This window comes from Macrosteles quadrilineatus, unplaced genomic scaffold, assembly GCF_028750875.1.
Source record: "Macrosteles quadrilineatus isolate MER2022 unplaced genomic scaffold, UCM_ALF_1.0 Scaffold_2__2_contigs__length_208266976, whole genome shotgun sequence".
In the NCBI taxonomy this organism is placed as follows: domain Eukaryota; kingdom Metazoa; phylum Arthropoda; class Insecta; order Hemiptera; family Cicadellidae; genus Macrosteles; species Macrosteles quadrilineatus.
The window spans coordinates 58,698,348-58,725,191 of record NW_026542595.1 but is presented as its reverse complement, the minus strand read 5'-3'; the positions used below and the strand labels follow the sequence as shown (position 1 = coordinate 58,725,191).

At 35.2% G+C, this 26,844-nt stretch overlaps 2 protein-coding genes across 4 annotated transcripts in view; one reads left to right on the top strand and one right to left on the bottom strand.

The window, feature by feature from the left end:
• The window catches only part of LOC128986897 (serine--tRNA ligase, cytoplasmic), a 33,147-nt gene extending 13,709 nt beyond the window's left edge, over positions 1-19,438 (top strand). The window contains exons 1-10 of one of the 3 annotated variants that reach the window (XM_054407503.1): positions 1,471-1,499; positions 3,394-3,556; positions 7,048-7,281; positions 8,512-8,652; positions 9,892-10,047; positions 12,759-12,983; positions 14,074-14,263; positions 14,904-15,001; positions 15,744-15,873; positions 19,174-19,434. In XM_054407503.1, the coding sequence (XP_054263478.1) occupies positions 1,486-1,499; positions 3,394-3,556; positions 7,048-7,281; positions 8,512-8,652; positions 9,892-10,047; positions 12,759-12,983; positions 14,074-14,263; positions 14,904-15,001; positions 15,744-15,873; positions 19,174-19,274 (1,452 nt within the window). In that variant the 5' untranslated portion in view covers positions 1,471-1,485 and the 3' untranslated portion in view covers positions 19,275-19,434. Of the gene's footprint in view, positions 1-1,470; positions 1,500-3,310; positions 3,557-7,047; positions 7,282-8,511; positions 8,653-9,891; positions 10,048-12,758; positions 12,984-14,073; positions 14,264-14,903; positions 15,002-15,743; positions 15,874-19,173 lie in introns of those variants that run through there. The other 2 variants (XM_054407501.1, XM_054407502.1) reach the window with 2 other exon arrangements.
• A 1,983-nt stretch (positions 19,439-21,421) lies between these two features.
• Positions 21,422-26,844, bottom strand: part of LOC128984247 (uncharacterized) — an 87,932-nt gene continuing 82,509 nt past the window's right edge. Inside the window, exon 16 of the mRNA XM_054403549.1 lies at positions 21,422-23,011. Coding sequence (XP_054259524.1) covers positions 21,449-23,011 — 1,563 coding nt within the window. The 3' untranslated portion in view covers positions 21,422-21,448. The remainder of the gene's footprint in view (positions 23,012-26,844) is intronic.

Genomic DNA, 26,844 nt, shown 5'->3' with positions numbered 1-26,844 from the left:
CCTAAGGGCTCTGTCCCACGGGCTGATTTCCAAAGGGCTACGCCTTGCATGTTTTGGAAGTTATTATTCGATGAATTTAGTGAACAACAGCTGGCCAATGCAATTGACAATATAGTTTGTTTGTTTAAATTTTTGTTTACTTATTTTATTATTTACTTTTATGTTCTTAACCCTCCGAGGGTCACGCGTCAAAAAATAGACGCACAACACACTTTGTGTAGGGTCACGCGTCTAGTTTAAGACGCACAAACATCGTTTACGGCGAAGGCTCTATGACTGACTGAATCGGATTGAACTGGATCGAGTTAGGTATCGTTCTTTTCATTAGATTCTAAGCTTTCTAAAGGTCTGTCTCTAAGCGCTGTTTGTTCTCTGAGCCGATCGTAATTGTTAGCAGACAGCTGACGTGCATATTAGTAAACAGGTTACTTAACCTCGGACCGATGACTGATGTGTTTTATTATGTTTATCATTGTTTTAGTGTTAAAAATCAAAAGTAGTGATATACGTGGTGCATTATAAGAAGATTTAAGTGGTTTTGAAGTGCTGGTTGATGATCCTGAAGAAGTAGGTAGTGATATTGATGTAAATTATCAGCCAGATTCCTAGCTATGGTTAGGCTATGCATTCTTAGCTAAACGCTATGTACTGAAATCCGTTTTTCGCTCATAACTTATTTATTTGATAACTTACCTCGCTATATGATTATATATTTGTAATCCTCATTAAATTTAGAACAAAGTGGCTATTTTCAAATATTTATAGGCCTATAATTTATACAATTTCATTGAGCGCAAACTTATTTTTTTTTTGAAAATTTTCGAAATTATATTTTTTTTACCTAAAAATTTTTTTTTGAAAAAATGTTCCTTATGTTTTATATATAATATTGAAGCCCATGATTTTCCAAACAAAATGGTATATAGAACATTAGAATTAACATTGTTTTAAGCTTCTCAGATCCGTTTTAATAAAACCTTGCAAAGGGGCCAAAAATAGGTGGACATTAAGGCCTAAACTATGGACCTTTGGAGGGTTAAAAGAAGTGCGGCGAATGGACGGTGAAGCTATTTCTAGCTGTTAGATACAAGTGAGTGATTAACCCTCCGAGGGTCACGCGTCAAAAAATAGACGCACAACACACTTTGTGTAGTGTCACGCGTCTAGTTTTAGACGCACAAACATCGTTTACGGCGAAGGCTCTATGACTGACTGAATCGGATTGAACTGGATCGAGTTAGGTATCGTTCTTTCCGTAATATTCTAAGCTTTCTCCAGAGGTCTGTCTCTAAGCGCTATTCATTTTAGTTCCGAAAATATTGTAGCAGACAGCTGACGTGCGTGTATTTGTAAACAGCTAGGTTCCCCCGGACCGATGACTGATGTGTTTTATTACGTTTATCATTGTTTTAGTGTTAAAAATCAAAAGTAGTGATATACGTGGTGCATTATAAGAAGATTTAAGTGGTTTTGAAGTGCTGGTTGATGATCCTGAAGAAGTAGGTAGTGATATTGATGTAAATTATCAGCCAGATTCCTAGCTATGGTTAGGCTATGCATTCTTAGCTAAACGCTATGTACTGAAATCCGTTTTTCGCTCATAACTTATTTATTTGATAACTTACCTCGCTATATGATTATATATTTGTAATCCTCATTAAATTTAGAACAAAGTGGCTATTTTCAAATATTTATAGGCCTATAATTTATACAATTTCATTGAGCGCGAACTTATTTTTTTTTTTGAAAATTTTCAAAATTATATTTTTTTTTACCTAAAAATTTTTTTTTTAAAATGTTCCTTATGTTTTATATATAATATTGAAGCCCATGATTTTCCAAACAAAATGGTATATAGAACATTAGAATTAACATTGTTTTAAGCTTCTCAGATCCGTTTTAATAAAACCTTGCAAAGGGGCCAAAAATAGGTGGACATTAAGGCCTAAACTATGGACCTTTGGAGGGCTAAAGGTGATCGAAACACAATAAATATGGGATTAAAACCATGTATGTTCTTCGTTCCAAGAGGTTGTCACCGATCTTTAACAGGTCGCAATTTCATTGATAAGTATTAAAGTAAAGTATTAAAGACGTCGTGAAAGAGAGCTGCGTTTACAGGTACAACATCGGCCAACCTTAGGACGTAAGGTATGAAGGTTCCACTGCTTTTAACACCCTTTCAGATGACAATTTCTCGAACTTGGGCCCTTTAAATGAAATATAAAGTCAAAGTTGATTAAATTAATTTAATGGTGGCTTCTGTTCGCCCGTGAATTCGCGGGTAGAACCTCTCGTATCTTGATTAAGTTCGTCATTATCTACTCTTGCTCTTCTACGCGCACTGTCATTCCTATGAACAGCTCCCCGCCTTTGTGGTCTTCCCCTGGCGTTCATATTAATTACAGTACTTATAATGAAAAGAATATATATCCAGCAGCCTACATACCACAACATCTTGAATCCCTGGTGATTTTATAAAAGTATGATCGAATATGATTACTCTACGTTGTATATTCACCGCACTAAAAAAATATTTACTTACGAAGGAATGCAAATACACCATTTTAGAACCAATAACATTTGTTTTTTATTTTAGTTGTATATATTAACACAACCTTAACCTTAAAATGTGTAGAAATATAAAAAAAACAACATCATTTAAAATAAACTTGAACATATGGTTTAAAAAAAAAAAAAAAACAGAAGTTAGATTTAATTTCGACTCTTTGATTATTTATACAGAATATTTATTCTATGTCGTTTATTCCTTTAACACGACAATAACGTAAAAGCATGAAAAAATGAAACTTGAGTATATGATTTAAATATAAACTAAGAATGGAGAGGTTTTTCCGATTAATCTTCAAGATTTCAGTTTTATTATAGTATACATTTCATAGTAGACTGGCTAAAAGTAAACCAAATATGCGTGTATTGATCACTGTTTTCAAGATATAGCACGATCAGCTGTATTGAAGTAAACAGAAATCAGCAGTAAATGACTTCTGTTTTAATTTCAAAACATGTAAACAAACTAAACCCCATGTTGTTTTAATGGGAAAAGTTTTATTCTGTTGCGAATTTATGGTAAAAAAATAAGAAAAATGAATAGTTTTCCCTCAAAATTCACGTCAAGACCTTTAAAATAAGACCCCTCCCATCCTTCTACGGCCATCCAGTCACTCACAATTTCTTTACAAAAATTTGACCTACGGAATTATATATATAGATTAATTACGGTATAAACTTAGAATTTGTATTTGCAAGTTATACGTTCAGTTTAGTATAAGGTTCTATTCAATTGCAGAAAACGAAAAAGGGAACACCTAAAGATGTAACACCAAAAAAGGTAGACATAAAATCAATTAATACCTTCTTTGCTGACCACAGCTATGTGGATGGCTTCATTCCCTCCACTGCTGATACTGATCTTTGGGACCAAGTTTCAAAGGAATATACTCCTGCCGAGATCGAAGCTTTAGCTCACATTCATAGGTGGTTTCAACACATTAAAAGTTTAAACTCAATTAATCATTCATTTCAGCCTTCCCAGGTAAGCAAGTCTTGTTAGCTTGCCTGCTATAGTTGCCTGCTGTGTGTTATTTTCGTCCTAATGATCGTTGTGCTTCAGTTTACCTAATGTTTTTATTTCTATTTCATCTTCCGTCTTTTTATGACCATTGATCATATTTTAATGGGTTTAAATTTTGATTCTGGACTTCAAATATTTCTAGTGTCAAATAACAACACTTTTGCTGTGAGAAATGGTTCAGTATTAAATGGCCAACCTTTATAGTCTGTGGTTTTTAGCCTAGAGCAATGAACACATTCACCTCTTCCCATATTGAAGTGATCTGTAATTGTTGACCTACTACTACTACTCCTAGGCAGACCAACTACTCACTCACACTGTAAGAGCCTGTTATCCATGGTCCTTCTAAGTCCAAGAAATATCACCCCCTTTCACTCAGTGAGAAATAACAGTCAGGAATGTTCCTTGGCTCTTCGGTAACAGTTGAAATAATACTATTACTATTATTTTTATCACTTATTACTGCCTTGTCCAGTACACTTTATCCAGGCATTCTAATTCTAAAGCAGGATAAGTCTTTGTTATTTTACTCCATAATTTTTATCAGTTTATTCTATCAGTAGGTCCAATCCTCTAGACCAGGTTCTATTTTTATATTGTTTGTTGATAACTATTTTCTTCTTGATCTGTTTGTTACTATATACATACAAGCCACATACTACACCTTACGTCGCTTGATTATCGTTACATTATCTTTTCATTATGGGCACAAAAATAATAGAATTAACTACAAGCCAGGAAATAAAGTTTCCAACATGAAGTTTGGGTTTCTCTGCAACATATTTTGGTTTATTCTAAACGTAACTTAGTAAATATCAATTTAATAAAATTCACTGTAGATGATTTTTACTATGATTTGTTATACATATATTATTGTTTATTTATTATTATTATAACCTAATAGACATTATAAGGGTTGTAATGTCTATTCAATGTGTTTGGAATGTACCCTTCTACAATAGATATAACGTTATTTAACAATTTTCTGCCGTAACAATAAGCACAGATAGAATATTTATATTATTTTGCGATGCTCGCTATAATGGGAAGAAATTATCAGCAGGTTAGTTGTTTTACTTGCTTGTTCAAATAGTTAAGATGGCATTACAAATATAACAGGGTATTCACAGGAATGTATTTCCAATATTAGTATTTATTATATTAAGTTGAAATATCATGCCCACCTCTACCTCCAACTAAGCTTCTTCTAATTGAGCCATAAGAACACACCAGTGTACACATCTTTTTGACTATTTTAACCGAGCAAATTTGAAGAACCAGGTTGTGAAACACCAACTTACTGTATAAGGATTACAAAGAATGAAGTGTGTTAATTTACTTATTTTGATATAAAAGTCCTTCAGATGGCTGATAAGCTAAATACTCAAGATTTTTCCACCCAAAAATATTTAGCTCAAAAGGTCAGACAAAGACAATTTTTCTTTTAATACTCTCTAAAGGAAAAAAATTGGAAATCTCCTTCATGTACTATGGGGATCATCTTTTTTGGTGATAGTTTGTTAGATTCTTTTTTAAATTGATGTAATTAGTTAATTTTGCATGCGATACAACGTATTTATTTTGCTTTTTATGATAGAAAATTTAAAAACTAATTTTTAAGAAATCAACTAGATCTTTGCACATACAATTTTTTTGCCTGTTGAAATACAATTTCTCATTTCAGATGTAAGTTGTAGCAGTAGTGTAATATATTTTTATTGTAAGTGCAAGGCCTCACTAGAAAAACTATAAATCTTTTTTTAGCAAGTGTTTTCTAGTGGGGCCTTGGTAAGTGCCACATAATGCAAGGACTGCTTGTTTGCTGTAAGCAACAATCTGCACACTACACATTTGTAATTAATTAAAAAAATACTCCAAGCTGATAAAAAAACCCTTAGTCAATTAATGTTACACTAGTGTACCTGTTGCTCGAATTCGAGCAATTGCGAAACATTACAGGCGACTAAAAGATTATGGAAATACTCACGATCTACACAACAGTTAGATATAATCAAAATCTTTTGTAAATATCTTATCTTTTTTCAAAAAGCTGATCTTGTTTTTTTATTGTTTTTAGTGTAAAAAAACATTATTTCTATTTCTTCTACTTGGTTCTGTTCTATGACTTTTTCTATGTTTCCATTGTTTTCAAATCGGTATTTCAATGATTGCTCAAGAAATGTAGCACAGTGTTAATTCAGTTTTATTTTTAGCCTATATCAAATTGTCCAGGATTTCTCGCTCTTTTCCATTGTAATAATTACATTAACCCAAGTTTTGTGTACATATACAATATGCCAAAGAATATCACCTACGTACAATCTCCAAGAAGTGGTAGAAAAGGCAGAAACCAACCCATACAATAGATATAAGTTAACTCCATAAGAAATAATTTTAAAAGTTACTGTGATATTAAGATTTTCCACTGATTTGGTAATAGAACATTATGCAAAACATGACACGATGCAGAAGGAAATCAATTTTAAAATCAGAAAAACCCATTGCAAATACTGTACTTCATTTTGACAAATTCAATAAATCACAATTTAAATATAACAGCTGGTTCATTAAAAGTAGTGTAAAATTATCCATATGCTCGAAATGTAAAGAAAATTGCAGAGTAAACTTTAAAGGGCTCTGGGGCAGAGCCCCAAGGAAATTTACCTCGTTTCTCTTTTGAGGGCTCACCTACAGACCAATACCTTTCTTTAGACACCCCTACCAAGTTTCTACGTCCAGCCGTTCTCTCAAATTAGCTGTGACAAAAACCTTGTTTTCCTCCATAAGAATAACATGGGATGGGAATTTAAAGGCCACTGGGGCAGAGCCCCAAGAGAATTCTCCATGTTTCTCTTTTGATGGCTCATCTACAGACCAGGACCTTTCTTTAGACACCTCTACCGAGTTTCTACGCCCAGCCGTTCTCTCAAAATAGCTGTGACAAAGAAAAACAGTTTCAAATTAATATATAGATAAATACATATTGTGGGTGTGTAACATATATCCTCAAAACACTTTTTTATAAGTAGTTGAACATTTATTATATCTGATATATTCCAGATTAAATTGTAATTTATTTTTAGTGTCATATATTAATATTAGACTATTTACTTAGAGTCGGGACCACATAAGTTTGCAGTTGAGGGAGGAGCCTATTTACCATATGGGTTTGAATGAGCCAATGAGAACCGTGTGGTGTTGCCAAATCCCAAATCTAATAATACCAGCTGGTTTGAAAATATTGCTTAGTATATTTTATTAGTGCGATGTGGCAACGTTGCACTAGCCTTGTCTTGTGATTGGCTGTCACCAACTGCAAACTTACCTGGCCCCGACTCTAGTTTTGTTTATAACGTAGCTTTTATACAACAGTGTGATTTAAATGTCATAATATTTCAGATGCAAGTTTTTTTACAAGGGATGGTTTTAATTTTTTTGTACTTTTGTTTTAGAAAAAAGAACTTGCTGGAGATGATGATTTGCCTTCTTCTATAACAGTTGACAACTTGACGAATGATCTATTGAAGACACTTTCTATCAATCAAATAAAAAAATTCCGCACACTCTTGGACAAAGCAATAACAGAGAACGAAGGAAAAATTGCTGCTGCAGAGCAGGCTAGAAATGATGCTTTGTCAGAGATTGGCAACCTGCTTCACGAGTCTGTGCCCATCAGCAATGACGAGGTAATTGTGACTGACTGTAAGCAAAATGTATTTGTTGATACCAGAATTTTAAAATTAAGAATACACAACAATGAACAAAATCAAATATATTAAATATTTGCCTAAGTAAATGAAACAACAAATTTTCATGCTCCTATTTGAATGACAGTTGATTAATTTTAAACATAAAATAAATTTCTTAAGTGTAAAGCTTAGACATGATTCCAACCCACAATTTTTTAGAGTGATCTTAAATTGATTTCTCACTAATGAAGGTCATCTACATAAACTGCTGCTTAACAGTATGAACCAGAATGAATCGTCTACATCATCTTTGTTAATTGTCATTGGATCTAAACGTACAACTTTTGAAACTCTACTGGCAAAAAACCTTTATCTGTTGTGCCTTTTAGCGAATTTCTCTATAGGGAAGTAGCTAATACCGTAGGGCCCTTTTCACATTGAAAAATCAGCCAGTATATCAAAACAACTGAAAAGTGCAAGGTCAGTATTTGCTAACCCATTGGCCTAGATATACAGAATTGTTGTTCTGCTTAGGTCCCAGGTGTCAGACATAAGTATTACAATGGATTAATGCAGTCTTCGCCTCACAAAAGTAAATGTCACTTTTACCACTAGTTTTAATAGAAACCCTTGCCAACAGACCGCCACCGCCCACCACCACCCACCTCCGCTCGAGCGAACACCATTACCGCAACGATACGTTGTACAGCCATCGGTCTCGGTGGTGTAGTAGTGCACCGGGCTGATAATTCAAAGGTAGCCGCTTCAAAACCCACCGGAAGCATCAACTTTTTGATTCGATTTTTTCATTATCAGCAAGTTTGGTTGGTTTGGTTACATTATGATAGTTTAATTTTATAATTAAAAAAATATATAATTGATTTTGAGACATTTATAATTTTATTTTATGAACAGAACTATTTTTGTTATTAGTAAACCTTCATTCGATATTTTCATAATCAGCGAGTTTGGTAAGGTTATGACAGTTAAATATAAATAAATATAACCTACAAACGATACGTTTTGACAGCGACAATGATAGAGATAAGAATTTCCCACGAACAGTTTGGCTATGCACGGTATGATGCGTTCTGCACGGCGCGGTGGTGAGCGGTGGCGGTCTGTCAGCAACGTCTCGTGTTTTAATTGTTCCCTTCTTGCCGGGTTTTAAGCTTTTGGTTATCCTGGTGGTATAAGCAGGATTGCATTGTATTGTCTGTTTTGCAGGATGAAAATGCTGTTGTTTGCACGTTTGGGGACGTGAGTGTTCGCAAAAAGTACTCTCACGTAGACCTCGTGCATATGGTTGACGGAGTGGAGGCTGATGCTGGTGCAATAGTTGCTGGAAGTCGAGGGTATTACCTCAAGGTAAGTTCTGCTGTTTTCCTCTTTTCTATTGCCAGCCTCATTTAGTCCTCATTAACTCAATAAAGTATATCAAAACTGTTTTAGCCAAAGTTTCAGATATAGCTTGCTGTTTATAGCTGTAATAAAAATAACTGTTGTACTTGTAACAGGGACCACACTCAACTACATAAACCTTTAAACCATAAATGAACCACTAATTTTGTCAACCGTGAAATAACCAAAGGCTGTGAATTTTATGGCCACACCCTTAATGGGCCGATTCCCATCCTCGATTTCACAAAACTTTAAATATAAACGGTTTTGAAGAACTTTGTGACTCAGTATTCGTAGTGAAATTGTAATCACATTCAAAACTAATAAAAAATCATTTCACTTTAAACAAATTTCCCTTGGGAATAAGCTATATGACTGAGATCCGGGACCAATTTACTTTTTTATGCTCCAGAGGCCCTAAAAAATATTGATTTAAAAAAATCATATTTAGATACTTAATTTTTTTTTTGGTAATTAGACACAGTTTTATTTGTATTAATTGTTAGAATTTATTACTATTAATTGTGAAGGCCTATTATTAAGATATTATTATCAGTAAACAAGTTCTTTAAGCCTTTGTAACTATAAACTTGCTGTAGGCTTAATGTGCATTAATCACGATGACATTTAGACTATTTTGTCATCTGCAATCCCGGAGATATCATAATTGTTTTTTGCGTTTGTTGCGACATCGGAAATTTAAAATCACACAATCTTTGAAGACTATTTCTGCGACCGCGAGAACAAAAGCTAAGCTTGGCTTTATTTCCTGACTTGATGCAGATCATTCAAGCTTTCAGTCACTGGTAAGCCTATCATAATTTAGTTAGGATTCACATTCACATCCGATCTGGCCGGAGTCCAGCAAATTCAAGAAAATCACTGCAGTTTCCTCACACTGCTCCGTTTTATCTAAGGTCATCTACAAAATGCTGCAATCCTGTCATGATTCTGTCTATATCTAAACTAAGACCTTTAAATGTTATAAATGTCACAAAAAAAATGAAAATCAGCATGGAAATACTGTAAATAAAGAGTACGCCTAATGTAGTTCTTTAAGTTGACTGTTCAAAATATAATTAAATGTGAGAAAATGTCGGCCATGTTATGATCTGCCTTTGTCTAACTTTTCAGCCTTGTCAGTTCACACCGATAGCATACAAGTTCACCTCTTCATTATAATGTCATGTTAATATAATGTTTCAGGGCCCCTGCGTGTTGATGCAACTGGCCCTTGTCCAAATGGCTCTCCATCGCTGGATGGCCAAGGGATATGTTCCCATCTACACACCTTTCTTCATGCGTAAAGAGATCATGCAACAAGTCGCTCAGCTGGCTCAATTTGATGAAGAGCTATACAAGGTATTGTTAAAACACACTTGGTGTCTGTTCATCTGCAGATGGGACATAAGCGTGCAAAAGTCCAAAAGCTGTTGATAAACACTGAAAACACCGAATCCTCTGTCCACTGGATGGACGATCCACATCTCAGGTTTTTAAAAATGTCACGGTACAATTTCAGTCTTGTGTCCTTTTAGACATACGTGATCCATCACCTCTCCTATTAACTGTTCCATGTTTAAATTATAGTATACTTACTTACTCCAGGGCACTTTAAATCGGAGGTGATATTTCGCCGCACCAACAAATCTTCTGGAGGTGTTATCCGGTCTTCTGCATTTCCCTCTACTGCTCTAATTATCTCCATGTCTGCATTCACTTGTTTCCACCATCTTTGTTTTGGTCTTCCTCGAGGTCGCCTTCCAACCGTATTGCCCTTTAATACTCTTCTCAGTCTGCATTCTACATCTCCTTTCCATACGTGTCCAGCCCATCTGATTCTTCTGCAATCATATCTGTGCATAGTAATACAGTAGAACTCCAATACTATCCAATTAAATTGGGACCGGACCCCATTTGGATGGTTGGATTTTTACTGAAATTCAGAGCATTTTTAAAATTTACACTTTCGGAGTATGGATTTTCTGTGACCGCATGAGATGAGGTCCTGAAAGGGGCAAAATATCAGTTTAATGTGTACTTTTTAGTGTTCTATTGACCTTCTGGGACTCTTTATCCAGGTGAGTTAGTTGTGTATCCTTTCTTTCTCCTCCATAACAATTCTAAAGCCAAGTTGCTTTTTTTCCTTTAAAAAACTGAAGAAAATTTTTGCAATAGTTTTTCAAATATCATTAACAAGGCCATCTTTATAAATAATAAATATAATCAATGTTCATTGTTAACATTATATCACTGTATCAGTAATTACTCTGTATCATCATTTCATGTTGAGGTTAAAGTGCTAGAAACAATGTATTACCCAATGTTGTTATCTTTGGTAGCAGATAACTATTTTCATGACAGTCAAAAGAATTATGTTTACACTCTTATTATTTGCACTGATACTTTACTATTTGTGGTACAGCATTGAATGTTTTTCTTAAATTTTTATTATGCTTGTTTTATAGTTAATTAATTCTTCAGAATCCTCCTATTTAATTGAAAGAAATATCTCTAAAGCTTGACTGTACATTTGAATGGAAATGTTTAATATTTCTTATGTTCAATTATTATTATTTTACTGTGTAATAAACACAGACATTTCTATCCAGATTACTTCCATGTTCTTTTGATGAATTATTAATCAGTTACCAATCAATTATTAATATTTTTTTCTTAATCACTATCCTTTAATTAATTATCTGAATGCAAGAGCTTTGCTCAGGGAAAATATATTACCCCTTAAGGCTCCTTTGGTTTTTTTATATCCGTTTACCATATACTACTCATAATTTAGTCTATATCTTAATTTCTCACAATCTTTTGGATATGTCACATGTTTACAAAATTTCTTTAAACCTATGTCAAAAAAATTTTGATTATAAAATATTATAATTATTGTCATTGTTTTTGTCAAAACTGCCTGAAACTTTGTTTGTGCCAGCTGATATGTGATACCGAGGATTCAAGATCAGGTGATTTGCGTAGGCTGGATCATCTGCGGTCATGGTTGCAGATTATGGGTTCCCCTCCTTCTGTATTCTCCTTACTCTTCTTCACCCTTAAATCCTCGTACAGTACAACATTCCTAACCTTTCCTCCTGATATATGGCTTGTTTGGATTTGTTCTTACGACACCAATGATCCAAAATAAAACTTAACTATGCCAACACCAAAATCATGTAACAAAATTTGTCTTTTCTGCTGTAAAAACAAAGTTCATCGTGTGTAAAAGGTGTTATAGGTCTAAATAAAAAAATGTTGAGAGTAAATACTTTGTTTTAGTTCACTAATTGTATAAATTGGTTCTAACCTTTTCTTAACAATTACTGTTAAAAACTTGCAAAACAATGTATTCCCAAAATATGAAGGAAATAATGAAGGCTGTTTGATATGCTAAGCTTTTAAACCTTTTATATGGTTTGTTTGAGTTTATCTGTGCCATTGACATTTTAACATGTTTTTTTAATTCAAAACTTTATTTCTTACCATCTTAGATCTTACCATTTTACCATCTTACCATGTTAGATTGTATTATTGATTGACAACCCAATGACAAATGGCAACAGTGTAAAGATTTTTTTTTCAATTTCAATCTCTGTATTCTTTAAGAAGTATATAGTATACAGCACTTGAACATTGTCAAGATTTACTAATTATATATATAAAAATACAATTTCTTACAAAAATATATTTGTTTATATCTAGTATTGTTAAGAGAGGTGGAAAAATTCTTCTAGAGAATAAACAGCCTATTTTTTTTTATTGTGTTGCATCTCTTTCATTTATAATTCTTTAGGCATATATTTTAGAACACTCTTACCAGCAAATGATGGTTTTATCCATAAAACTTCAGTCTACCTTTGGATCGAAACAGTGATCTCAAGATTTGAATGCAAGCACTATAACCACTAAGCTTCCTGTTAATTGAATATAAACAGTATTGAACACAAACTTACAATATTTAAATGTTTAATCTTAGCACACTGAAGACAAATTTGTGAATGTATGAGTTAGTTTACCCTGAAATTAATCTTGGTGTGGAATTAACAAAAAACTCAAATGGATTTCAGGTGATTGGCAAAGGTAGTGAAAAGATAGGGGAAGTGGCTCCGGTAGATGAGAAGTATCTGATTGCTACATCAGAGCAGCCAATAGCAGCTCTACATCGTGACCAATGGCTGCCTGAGACCTCTCTACCCATCCGCTACGTAGGACAGTCTACGTGCTTCCGTCAGGAGGTGGGCTCCCATGGCAGAGACACTCGCGGCATCTTCCGAGTACATCAGTTTGAAAAGGTTTGATTATTGTATGGTAGATAAACCAAGTAATTAATATAAACATTATGTTGAGGACAGTTGCAAACTAAGAAACCCATACAAATTTTTTATTTGTATATTTTTAAATATCTCTTACTAGCAGAGTACCCGTCCTTCGTACGGGGTTGGCATATAAGTATCAAATGCTTATAGCAGTTATGAGTGAGGACATGGTTTAAGAAATTTCGGTTCTTTTTGAAGTTCGTTCGCTACGCTCACTCACCTTTAGGTTGGAGCTCGTTCGCTGCGCTCACTTTCCTTCAGGTTAGCTCGTTCGCTACGCTCACTTGCCTTCAGGTTAGCTCGTTCGCTACGCTCACTCGCCTCCAGGTTGAAGTTCGTTCGCTACGCTCACTCACCTTTTGCTGTTGTCATAAATGTAAAAGAAATAATAGTGCTAGTGCTGCACCCTGTTGGTAATCCTTGTAACTTTTAATGCTATTGAACATCATAGAACAGAACCAACTTGTTTAATTGAAACAGCTGTTGAGATTCATTAATTCCATTTCTCATAAGGTTAACATGGGAAACTCCAGAGCCACTGGGGCGGAGCCCCGAAGGATTTTTGGGATAAAAATATGCCTATATGTTAATCGGGAATGTGAGCTATCATCATGCCAAATTTCAGCCCGATCCGACCAGTAGTTTTTGAGATTAGCTCATACAAACACACACACAGACACCACCTCTTCTTTATAATAGTATAGATAGATAACATTGATGTGATACTGTGCTGGAATAATTAAATCAATTAGGGTTGGTTGTTTTCTGGAAAAAAATAACAAGCCTCAGAACCTAAATACTCTTTTAATCCTGTGCATGGTCCAGAAACCCTGTCTTCTGGATAAAAATCATGTATATAGAAACACTGCTTTAAATATTTTTGTGTTATCAATGTGACAAAGACATTTTTTTGATATTTATGTTCTCTTCTTATTCTTGATTTCAAATTTAATAATGGATCAAATGACCTGAAACTAGTATTCCTTCATTAACTAGGACTGCTTTAATAGGACTACAGACTGGCCTGGTGATTTAGCTTCCTAAGTGTTTGACTTGTATTTTGCAGATTGAACAGTTTGTGCTCACCTCGCCTCACGATAACAAGTCTTGGGAGATGATGGAGGAGATGATTGGTCTGTCAAAGCAGTTTTATGAGGATCTTGGTATTGCCTACAGAGTGGTTAACATTGTATCTGGAGCTTTAAATAACGCAGCAGCCAAGAAACTAGATCTGGAGGCTTGGTTTCCTGGATCAGGTAAATTAAAAAGTTTCAGTGTTACTATTTATGTTTTCCAGGCTCACACAATTATTGTAATACGTTAAATGTGTTTGTAAAAGAATTGGTACTAAATGATTTCATTAGTTTGATTTTTTTTTATGTGCTTGTCTAATAACTTAATCAGAATCAGAATACTTTATTCTTGAACATAAAGTACAGAATAGGCGTTCAGTTTTTGAATATATTATCTTTAGCCTAACTTTCTGGTAACCAAAAAAATGTGTGTAAATGCTATGAGGAACTGTAAAATTGTGATATATGTCCATAGCCTATGGTATTGTCCGTGGACACTAATTGTTTCTTTCCTATAACAGTTTGGATTTAGTTATCTTTTAAGATTGTCATAGTATAAGATGAACACAATTGCAGGAGATGTTCACAGTATTTTCATGATTACGAGAGCAACATTGGCCATTCACAGTTTAATAAAAATACATCAGTTTTTACTTTTGTATGCAATATTACTGCATTTCTAGCTGATCAGAACAATTTTGTCTTCCTATCCCTATTAGTTTGGCTTAGCGGACTCTGGTGTGTTAAGGTTTTACAAAATGAATTGTGTTTTTTTCTGTTAGCTTTACAAAGAGTTATTTATCTTGAACAATTCAACTTGCAGGAGCATTCAGAGAGTTAGTGTCTTGTAGCAACTGTCTAGACTATCAGGCAAGAAGGCTTCTTGTACGTTATGGGCAGACTAAGAAAATGAATGCTCAGGTAATGAATATTAAGTCATACAAACTTGTTTTGGTAGTGTGTTAACAATCTTCTAAACCGTGTAAAACTGGATAGTCTAGCCAATTCAACAATCCATTTAAATAAATATGAGGATTTAGTAAAGATAGTTGTTAACATCATTACACGAGCTATATGATTTTATTTTTATTTTAATATATTAGTAGAAATGTCTAAGAGTAGCGTAGCCTATTCCATTACTGTGTTGTTCATTTATAAATCTGATTTTACAATAGTTCATTTGTACTACAGTTTAGTAAAAGTGATTTTCAACTAAAAAAATACTAGCTAAACTTAGTAAACAGTAAAGAATACATAATATAAGTATTATAATATATGTGTTATAATATATATGTATAATATAAGTATAGACACTTCATAATATCCATGTAAATTTTAATGCTTTTCATTTTCCCACTTAAGTGCTACAAAAACAATATTGAAACTTTACAAGTGTGTTATTTATGTTTTATAGTGTTCCCACTAAGTAACACATACTTTTTTCTGCAAATTGCCCTTAGGCATTATAAAAATAACTATTCAAAAAATTATTAAAATCCGGGTGATCTTGTTTTAAACCCCAAGTGACAATGTATTTTCTTTAAGTAGTCGTAGTGTTCAATACAGATGGTTAAACATTGTGCTTTATTGATTGCAACTAGACTGTTCTATGACATTCAACCAATCAACAATCAGCCAGGTGACACTCATGTTTATCTTGCAGACTGATTATGTCCACATGTTGAATGCAACCGCATGTGCTACTACCAGGGTTATATGTGCAATATTGGAAACCTACCAAACAGAAACAGGCATCAAGATACCAGCTGCATTGAAGCCTTATTTCCCACCAGGTAATGTATATTTATTTATCTGTAATTTCAATTGATTAAAATAACAATTATTTAAATTTGTGATCGGCTCAAGTTTTAAATGTGTAAACATAAAAAAAGTAAATGACGATGTACACAGACAAAATCTTGACCGTCAAAACTAGCGATAACAGAATAACATTGACCATAAACATTAACCACACACTTGGGCTGACGTCATGTGGCAGAAGTCAAACTTGAGCACTCCTCTGTTTTTTTTTGTTTTTTTTTTTAATACTACTTTAGCGTAAACTGAGCACTATACAACAAATGTTGTTGAACATTAAGTACTAGGTATTCTGGTCACGACCGTGTCGGAATACTAGGTGGAGTTGCTAACAAAAGATTTCGGCTTATTTGCATATAGTCATCTTAAAGCTGGTGACAGGCACTAACTAACGCATGCTACGAGGACGAAGGTTATATAAGCAAGAAGGCTGCATCACATTTCCTTAGTAGGGGTGGATGGGTTGATGACGTCATGCTGGGCATTAGAGCTGGCATCTCACTGTCGTCTGGAATGTTCTATATGTTGTGTTGTGATTCCTTAGCGTCTGTGGGATTCTTTTCAAAACAGCGGTATTTCAAATTTCTTATTAACGAAGTTTATTACAACCTCCGTCTCTCGCAGCTTGCGCCAGTTCCTCTCACCAGCTCTGAAGATGGCTATCTGCAACGAAGCCGAAACGTTATCAACTAGTGTTCCACATAGTATTCCAATGCAGTCGTACCCAGAAGACCTAGTAGGCCTACTTAGTGTTAGTGATCGTGACCGTGGAAGCCTTGCTTCCTATGTTCAAATGAATGTTGTTGAAGTTAACTGAATTATGTCTATAAAATTAAGCAATTTTATGTTAAATTCACATTTACATTTTTGAGGTGATTTTTTTTTATTAATCCAAAATTTAACAAAATTTGAAAGTAAAGAACATTTATTCTCAGCCCAATGGATTAGTACCGTTATTATTGCAGGATCGGCAATTAGACCTTAAGTGAAACATTATTTTTAACTGCAAGACACAGTTTAACAATGAAAAGATAAAACAAAGTTTCCCTGTTTAATTGTAAATATGTAAATAAAATCTCGATTCTTTGTCAAGAATATCATGTCAACAATTACAGGTTAATATAAAATACCTTATCATAACTTAATTCATTATTATAGTAGGATGTTTGCAGACATTTGCCAAAACTGATTAGTAAAAACAATGTAATGGTAAATGTCTGCAAAATTCGAAGTAATGTAAAATTGCCATCACTAACTGGCGTAAAATTATTAACGGCGTAAAATAAAAAAAAGCATAAAAGTTACACATTTTACATTACAAAATCATGCTAACATTACAATATATTTATACTATGAAATTCTAATAAATATGGTATTTTGATGAAGTAAACTTTATTTAGAGTAGCCTAGTTTCAGCTCTATACGACTATTGTAATTCAAATAAATTTGAAGTTATATCATTTTCCGTAAAACCTTGCAAGTTTTATTTGTTTTGCTACCATTTTCCAAGATGGCAGATTTTGTTGAAATGGGATTTTTTGGGAATTCACAGGGAATGTTAAGGGGTGTGTCCCAGGCCCGTTTTTGACCCTGTCAGCGCCCTAGGCACATCTAATAGTAGCGCCCCTTTGCAATATATAACAGGGTGTCCACCGACCGGGAAATCTGGGAATCATGTGGGAGATTTTTGAACCGTGAATTTTGTATTTCTACCTGGAGTTTTCAATTTACCGTGATCGCGCATGACAACAGTGACGTTTCCGTGACTGCGGGAGACAATAATGTCTACACACGGCCGTGAGGGATGATCAGAATATTCCGCGATCACAGAAGACGATGATGATGTCTACAGAGCCGCAATGAATGATCAGAATATTGCCACGATCACGGAAAACGATGATAATGTCCACACGACCGCGGGAAACAGCAAGAACTTTGCCGCGATCGCGGAAGACGATTGATGATCTCCACAAAACTGCAGGACATGATTAAAATTTTGCCGCAATCGCGGGGGACGATTACCATGGATTCACGACTATACGTACGACGATACACGACGTATACGTGTGACGATACGTACGATATCTACAGGACCGCGAGAGATACAATAACTATTTCTACACGGCCACGAGGGATGATCAGAATATTGCCGTGATCACGGAAGATGATGATAATGTCCATACCACTGGAGGACATTATTAACATTTTACCACAATCGCGGGAGACAATAACGATGTCTTCATAACTGCGGGAAACGATTACGATGTCTACAGAACCACTAATACAATACAATAATGATTTCTACACGGCCACGAAGGATGATCACAATAATGCCGCGATCACTCAAGACGATGATAATGTCCACATGGCCGCAGGAAAAGATAAGAATTTTGCCTCATTCGCCGAAGACGGTTATCTCCATATGTCCGTGGGAGATGATTACCATTTTGCCACAATCGCGGGAGGCGATTAGGCCTACTATGTCCAAACGACCGCGGGGGATGATATAATGTCTTCACGGCCGTGAGAGGTGATCAGAATTTTATTGCAAAAGCGCAAGACGATGATAAAGGCCACACGATCGCGGGAAAAGGTCAAAATGTTGCCTAATTTGTGGAAGAGGATGATGATCTCCACAAGGTCAAGACCGAGGGAGATGATTACCATTTTGCCACAATCGCGGGAGGTGATATGTCCACACGACCGCGGGGGGCGATATAATGTCTTCACGGCCGCGAGGGGTGGTCAGAATTTGACCGTGATCGCGCAAGACGAGGATAATGTGTAATGTCCTCACGACCGAGGGAAAATATCAGGATTTTGCCTCATTTGCGGTAGACGATGATAATCTCCTCACGATCGCGGGATATGTGTTATATATTGCCTCGATCATGGAAGACAATAATTATATGTCCAAACGACCTGACTGCAGAAAATAGTTAGAATCTTGCCGCAAACGCGGGAGACGATTACGACGCCTACACGCTTGCGAGGGGTTATCAGAAGTTTACCGCGATAGCATGCAAATACTACCACGATTTTCCAAATTTTTGGCGCCCCCCAAGCCTTGCGCCCTAGGCACGTGCCTACCGTGCCTATTCGGTAAATCGGCCCTGAGTGTGTCCCAAACACATTCCAGAAGAGCTTACCCTTGAACTAATTTGTTTTAGGTTAATAACTATCTGTCCTGTACTATTTATAGTATACTGATTAAACCAACCTCAGGGTGTTTGACCAGATGAAAGATACAATTTTTTCAACCTCCCTGTTCACAGATTATCCAGAAGAGATTCCTTTTGTCAAACCAGCTCCCATTGACGAAGGAGAGACGAAAAAACAGAAGAAGCAAAAAGAGGGCATGGCAAAGAAGGCATAAGAACGTGGAAATAATTTGGGACAAAAGATGTGATATTGCTTGTGAAAATCTAATGAACATTATTACTTATTTATTATCAAATAATAATAATAATAATAATAGGGTTTTTACAAAAATATTTTGGTTTTTATTGTACTTTACGATCTTTGTACATTTGAGCAATCCTTTTTTAATCTAAAATGTATTAAATTATTTCCAGTTGTTTACTAACTAACAGCTTCTTCTGATACGATACTTTAATACTTTTCCCATTGTTAAATTGATCACTTGGGAGGATTGTTAAATAGTGCAAAAGCACATTTTAACCATCGTAACACAAATGTACGGTGTCAAGTTTTTATCTGTGCATATGCAGAGGCTAGCTGAACTCTATGCATTAAAAAAAAATTCCTAGCCAGTTTGCTTTCCTTTCAAATGCAGGGTTTTTTTTTCAAACGCAGCCAAAATGAGTACAATTATTGTGAGGAAGTATTTAACATTAAAACCAGCTCATATAATGGTGTCCCTGATTCTTTACTTCATTGCCGATCGACCAATATGCATCGTTTTAGTTATCTATGAGGTTATTATTATTGTTATCGTTTGAGATGGGGACACCACCTTGGTACGTAGGTGTAGTGTTAATGATAATTTATTATAAGTAAGATTTTATAAGAGTTTTTTCCACATGCTCAAACAGAGCTTGAGATAACTCAAAGTAGAGGTTTATTCACAATAAAATGCCTTTAATACGACTTATAAATAAACCATATAAACCATTCAACAATGCATATCAGCTGATTGGAAATGAAATAAAGAATTACAGGGACACCAAAATGTGAGCTTGTTTTGTCATTAAACAATGTTTTACCTAACCCGCCATGTTAAACTTCCCTATCCCAAGCGTGATGTATACAACTTCTTTAATTCACGAGTGATGTAAAGTTGAAAAAACTCACTCGGGGAGGTAATGAAACCCATTTAAATAACATTGAGTGGTTAACTGAAAAATTATACCTCTATGTTCAACGCTAGAAATCAGCTGTGCGCTTGAATTTTATTGTTATGCTTTGAAGAATTTTCCTAACCTAGCTTTTGTTTGTAAATGAACGTTACTGTTAGAAGATGAGTGAAATGTATAATGAAAGATATATTGTTCGTAACCTCCTGTATATTGTCGGGTCAGGTAAAATCTTGTACGATACACGTTACGCAAGAGCTTGTTTACATCACTTAGGAGAATTATGCAACTCGCACCTGCGTGATGGAAAAACGCTCTTACTACAATTGTAATGTAAATAGCTATTTTGGTACTTGTTATTTGGGTTGGGTAAAAAAAAACACCCTGCATAATCTATTTAAATAAAAGTAAGAAACCAATCTTACCCTTCACTTTTCATAGAAACGTGTTGCCGTGGACACCTTGATGGATGAGCAAAAATATATTAATACAGTTTAGAACTGGTCAATGAGCATGGCCTGTGTTTAGAATCCATTGAACAGGAATTGTAGAAGGCCTGGGGAGACTGTCACATAATTTACTGTTTGACAGAGGAGTTCAAGGAGGTAACGAGGACAACCTTAGTCTCTAGAGGAAGTCACCTGCCTAAGGAGAAACATTATTGGTTGACATCATACAGTTATCCTGATCGTAGTCTTTGAGCACTATAAATCATACTGCAGTACTAGCATAGACCAACCAACACAAGTACCTAACTTCTCATCCCACAGGTAATTTTGATGCTCTTTTTTCGTGTCAAGTTCATGTCTGCTGACACTGATCGCTAGCATCGACGAAGTTTTGTTTCTATTATTTTAGGGTTAATTTCATGATTTGTGTTTAATTGTTTGGTTATATAGCTAGGAGTTAAGTAATTGTTTATGATTAGATTGTTTTATAACCTTAAACAAGGATTTAAATGACTGAGATAACAAGAAACAAATTGTAAACAAAATACACCCTCTAGAGTGCACCGGACAGAACTAACAATAAAATAGGCTTCAGCTGTTTTATAAGGATGAGAAATCTACTAAGGGAGTATGTTTTATCTAGGGTTTTATGGTTTATAGTCAATCGTTTTTTGTTTTATCTATACTTCACCTTCCATTATACAACTTTAACACTAAATAAATGGAATTGTTAAGACAGAAATTAACCACATTTATTAAAAATCTTCACTTATAAAAAAATATAATTATTGAACTTGATTTATGTGGAGAGCACCCGTTAGACAAGTCTTAAGGTTTGAGGGTGATTTTGTCGTGGCAAAATTTCCTGCTGATTCATCATTCTGCTTACCCATTTTCCTTCCCTTCATCATCCCATCTTTTAAGTGTTGGACTTCATCTACATTATGAATATCCTCAACTTGACATGCTACGGACTTTTTGTTGTCTTTCAGAGACAATCTTCTTTTAGCGATCACCACTGAATCTCGATAGCTTGGACATGACATACTCTTTGTTATGATACTATGGAATCTCTGTTGGTTTGAAGCTATAAAACTTGCATGGTAGTCACATAAGAATTGTATTGATTTCGGCTCCTGATTTTTACAAATGTCACAGCTCAAGTCTTCATTTCCTTTGATTTTTAAAGAACTCCTTTGTGACACCAGCAAGAGTGAATCTCTATGACTTGATATGGTTTTTGTTTTTGACATTGGTATTTTGTGATTGGCAAGGTGTGTTTCAATGTTATTTTCAGAGTTATAAACCGAAGGTTCAGAATGGACATTTGGTAATTTATATGTTAGCATTCTGTAAGGATTTTTATAATCTGAAGTCTGTTTTTTGAGAGAATGGTGTTCTAATTGGTTGCCTGGTACATTGTATCCATTAGCTGTGGAGGTAATTCTTTTATGTGCAAGTTCAACAGAATCTCTTACAGTAAGCAGTGTTTCTCGTCTATTCAAATTTGTTTTATTAAAACCTTTAGAATGTATTTGAGGCAGAATTCCGTCAAAATAAGAATACTCAGATTGCTCTTTCTTTAATGATTTTTGCTTGATTTCTGTGCCTTGTAAATTATGTTCTGATACAGATTTTAAACTAGGTAGTTTACTGGAATAGTCTATTGAATTTTCATATTCCTCGGAATTATTCTCTGAAAACTCAATTTCTAAATGATCAATTCTAAATGGCTTTTTAGGATCCGTTTGATCTTTGGTTATTCCTTGCATGTTTTCACGAATTTCATCTTGATACATAGTCTCATAATAGCTATCTTTCTCAGATGAATCGTCTCTACTAATGTGATGTGATTTATCTATAGTAACTGCTAAAGGGGGTTTGTTGTAGCTACCTAAACTTTTTAACCTGTAGAAATTTTTGTAATCAGAAATTATATTTTTTATTTGATTATGAACTTGTATTTTGGATTTTATTTCTTTAGCTGATATCTTTTCTTTGTCGATGTCCTCTGAATGATCGTAGGGAGGAGTTAACATTTTTCTTGGACAGATCTCATCCCAAAGCTCTTTATTTCGGTCATCACACCCTTCAGCAATGATTGACTCATTAGACAATGGCTGTTGTGCCAAATTATTGAAGTAACTGATATCGTTAGTTAACTGATTTACAGCTTTTGCTAATTGGTCAGCACTCTGATCAACGGCTTCATGCTTTGCTATCTCGTCAGTTTCTTTGCTTTGGTTGAATTCATATGCCATCTGGAGCCTTTTTTGAAATAACTGTCTCTGAAGGTAGCTTTCAATGACAGAAGCTGGACTACTCCAAAATTTCAAAGATGGTAAATCCTTAAAAACAAAACAAACATAATGAAATTTTTATCACTAAAATATGTAGCATTCTAACTCCACTAACTTACTTAGGCACCTATTCCATACAGTTGTCTTCTTGAGTTATTTATTTATAATTTAAATTACATATCAATATCAGTTATGCAACTCAGATACGGTACTGTGGTAAGTTTAAACTACTGAAAATATTATTTTAGGATCCAGTTCTTTTTAACCCTGTACAGTGTACATTACAGCCTGCTAGTTCCTGCTGCCGCCATTTCAGTGTTTTAGCTTTGGTGGCAACAAGACTCATATTGTATAGTTTTGATGGGAACAGGGCTCACCTTGTATAGTTTTGGTGGGAACAAGAGTCACCTTATATAGTTAAGCAGTAACAAGACTCACCTTGTATAGTTTTGGTGGGAACAAGAGTCACCTTATATAGTTTAGTGGGAACAAGACTCTCCTCGTATAGTTTTGGCGGGAATTAGAATCACCTTGTATAGTTTTGGTGGGATCAAGATCAACTTGTATAGTTTTGATGGAACAAGACTCACCTGTATAGTTTTGGTGGGAAAAAGACTCGTATTGTATAGTTTGGTGGAAACAAGACTCATGTTGTAGCTTTGGTGGGAACAAGACTCATATTGTATAGTTTTGGCGGGAACAAGACTTACCTCGTATAGTTTTGGTGGGAACAAGAGTCACCTTATATAGTTTAGCGGGAACAAGACTTACCTCGTATAGTTTTGGTGGGAACAAGACTCACCTTGCAGTTTTGGTGGGAACAAGACTCGTATTGTATAGTTTGGTGGAAACAAGACTCATGTTGTAGCTTTGGTGGGAACAAGACTCATATTGTATAGTTTTGGCGGGAACAAGACTTACCTCGTATGGTTTTGGCGGGAACTAGACTCATCTTGTATAGTTTTGGTGGGAATAAGACTCACCTTGTATTTTTGGTGGGAACAAGACTCGCCTTGTATAGTTTTGGTGGGAACAAGACTCACCTTGTATATTTTTGGTGGGAACAAGAGTCACCTTGTATAGTTTGGCGGGAACAAGACCAGAACCGGCAAGAGCAGTTGCGGGCCCCGGGGTTGTACAACCACGCCCCCCCCCCCCCAAATCAAAATGTCTTATCGATGCTACTGTCAGGATTATTGCAGCTGCTCTCCTGGCAAATAATAATGACATAAAAAAACCTTCGGCCTTCACAGACATTTAGTAGATCTGTTGTGCCATTAATTGTTTGTTCCTCGTGTTCATAACCATTATTTTTGTGACACAACAAACATAAAATATAATAACTAGGTGGCGTTGGCAGAGGCATCCACAAGATTGAGCGGAGTCATCAGGGTTCCATATATATCGTTATTGACCTTCACCTACAGTTCTAGCTAGTTATAACCTAGAAATCAACCCTTTACAGTTTTGGATTCTACCATTTTGGCTATTAATAACTGCATAAGAGGACTTAATGTGATGGTGAGTATATAAGTGAAACCACAAAATATATTATCGTTACAAAAGTTATATTAACATTCCGATTTGCATTGATTTTGGTTGGGAGTTAAAGGAAGTTCGTCTGCAGGATCTTCGGATACAGGATAAAGAGGTCTGTTGTTCAAGTAAGATTCCACCTCGCAGAGTAAGGTTCTCAAAGTTTCTTCATGAGGAGCTTGGGAGTTCAAAATGACATATAAGAATTTTTCATTGACTGCACCAAACGTTTGTGTGCTCCTCCCATATGTGGACTAGCTGGTGGTAGGAAACTCCATTTTATCTTATTTTCTGTACAGAATGACAATAAGTGGTCTTCATCAAAAGATTGAAGAGCTTCTCTCAGTTCCCTCTCTGCTCCCTTGAAGTTCCATTGTCCGATATTAATTCATCAGGTCATCCTCTTCTTGCTGCAAATCTTCTTATGGCTTGTACGGCTGAGTCAGAGTTCAGTGATGTCGCAAGCTCCAAATGAACAGCTCGTACTGAGAGACATGTAAATAATGCTCCATAACGTTTTTCTCGCCTTCCACCCACTGTAACTTCTATAACGGGCCAAAATAATCCATCGACACACAGGTGAACAGTCTACCATAGGGGTCTAGCCTATAAGCAGGCAGAGGAGCCATTTCTGGGGTCTTGGGCATGGTTTGACAAATTTGACATCTTCTGCAGTTTTACAACTTAGGGGAAATTCCTTAAAAAATATTAAATATTCCCTTCAGGTTCTAACGAGTAATTAAAATAAAAACCTCTTTTATTCACTTACTAAAAGAAACTGTATTCTTAAAAAAATTTTGAGAATACTGTTTACTAATCAGAATAAAATTAAAATCAAACATATGATCATATGTTAGTTCCACACAGTACAGAAATTAATTAAACCAAAGTCTTTTAAATTGTGGGAATGAAACCAAAGTCAGTTAAATTCAATTCGTAACACACTCCCCACCTTTGTAAATTGAGGAGTTCGACAACAATTTACAAACACTTAATTCATAAAATTAGTAATCGTCACAATTCGTATAAAAGTATTCACATGTCTAGGATTTTCCGTGGTTTTATCTCTCGGCCACTTCGGGTTTTTACGTTGTTCTTTGTTGGACCTTGTGGTAACGAGATAGTTTCTTCCTGGTTCACAGTTAATCCACTAGTGTCAATTGTAGTATTTGATGGTGTCATCTCAGGTTCGAAGTTCCCATCAAAGCTGTCTTGAGATCCAATTTCTAAGGGATATAACCTCTGTACAGGTCGCAAAATTTCACCTTTCGCCGTTCTTAACTTGACAAGACGAACAATTCCATCACGTCCAGGAATCAATTCAGATACTCGTGCCAGGATCCATTCCAATCTTTTCTTTTCATTTTCTGACAAAACTACATCACCTACTGATAATGTTTTATGTTGTTGATGTTTCTTTGTGGTTCGCAAAAATCCCAGATATTCTTTATGGAATCGGATCTGAAGTCCGTTTCGAAGCTTTTGTATAAAACGTAGTCTTTTCTGAATAATCATATTTTCAATCTCATCAAGGTCAGTCATTTCAGAGCTCGGAAGACTTGAAAGGAATAAGGAAGGGCTGAGAAGAGTAAGTTCGTTTGAGTTGTCACTGACATAAGTCAAGGGACGGCTGTTCATAAGACACTCACACTCACATACTAACGTCATCAGTTCTTCGTAACACAGTGAGGCTCGTCCTAAGTTTTTCTTAAGAAGGTCCTTCAACACACGTATTAACCGCTTCCAATATCCTCCCCACCATGGTGCAGCGGGAGCATTAAATTTCCACTTTATTCGTTGAATACTGCATTCCTCTTCAATTTTGATCCTATATAAATCATTGAATGCGTTGTCAAGTCCAACAAAATTCATCGCATTATCTGATTGTATAATCTTCGGTCTTCCTCTTCTTGATATGAAGTGTCTGAGCGTTTGTATTAGGGTAGACGTACTCAGAGAAGTCAGGATCTCTAGGTGTACATTAATATTATTTAACTCATCTTCGGGAACTTTCTCGATTATTTCAAGATTAAGCCATGAATCAAACACAGAATCATAATCATCGTACTTACCAATAAGTTTCAGTTTTTTGGTAGTAGAACAAAGTCTCTTTTCTGCGACATATTTATTGTCCTCTAGTACAGGCTGTCCTTCACTCCAAGGAAGTTTGACAACATATCTCCCAGAATCTTCTTGTTGAACAGTATTTTCAAAAAACTCAGTTACTTGACTATCCTTTTCACTCTGAAGTTTTTTCGTACCAGGGTCCTTAATTCCTAAAAGTTCAAGTTTCCAAAAGTGAGAGAGATTAACTTGATTTGTAAGAGTCAATAACATCGAAGAAG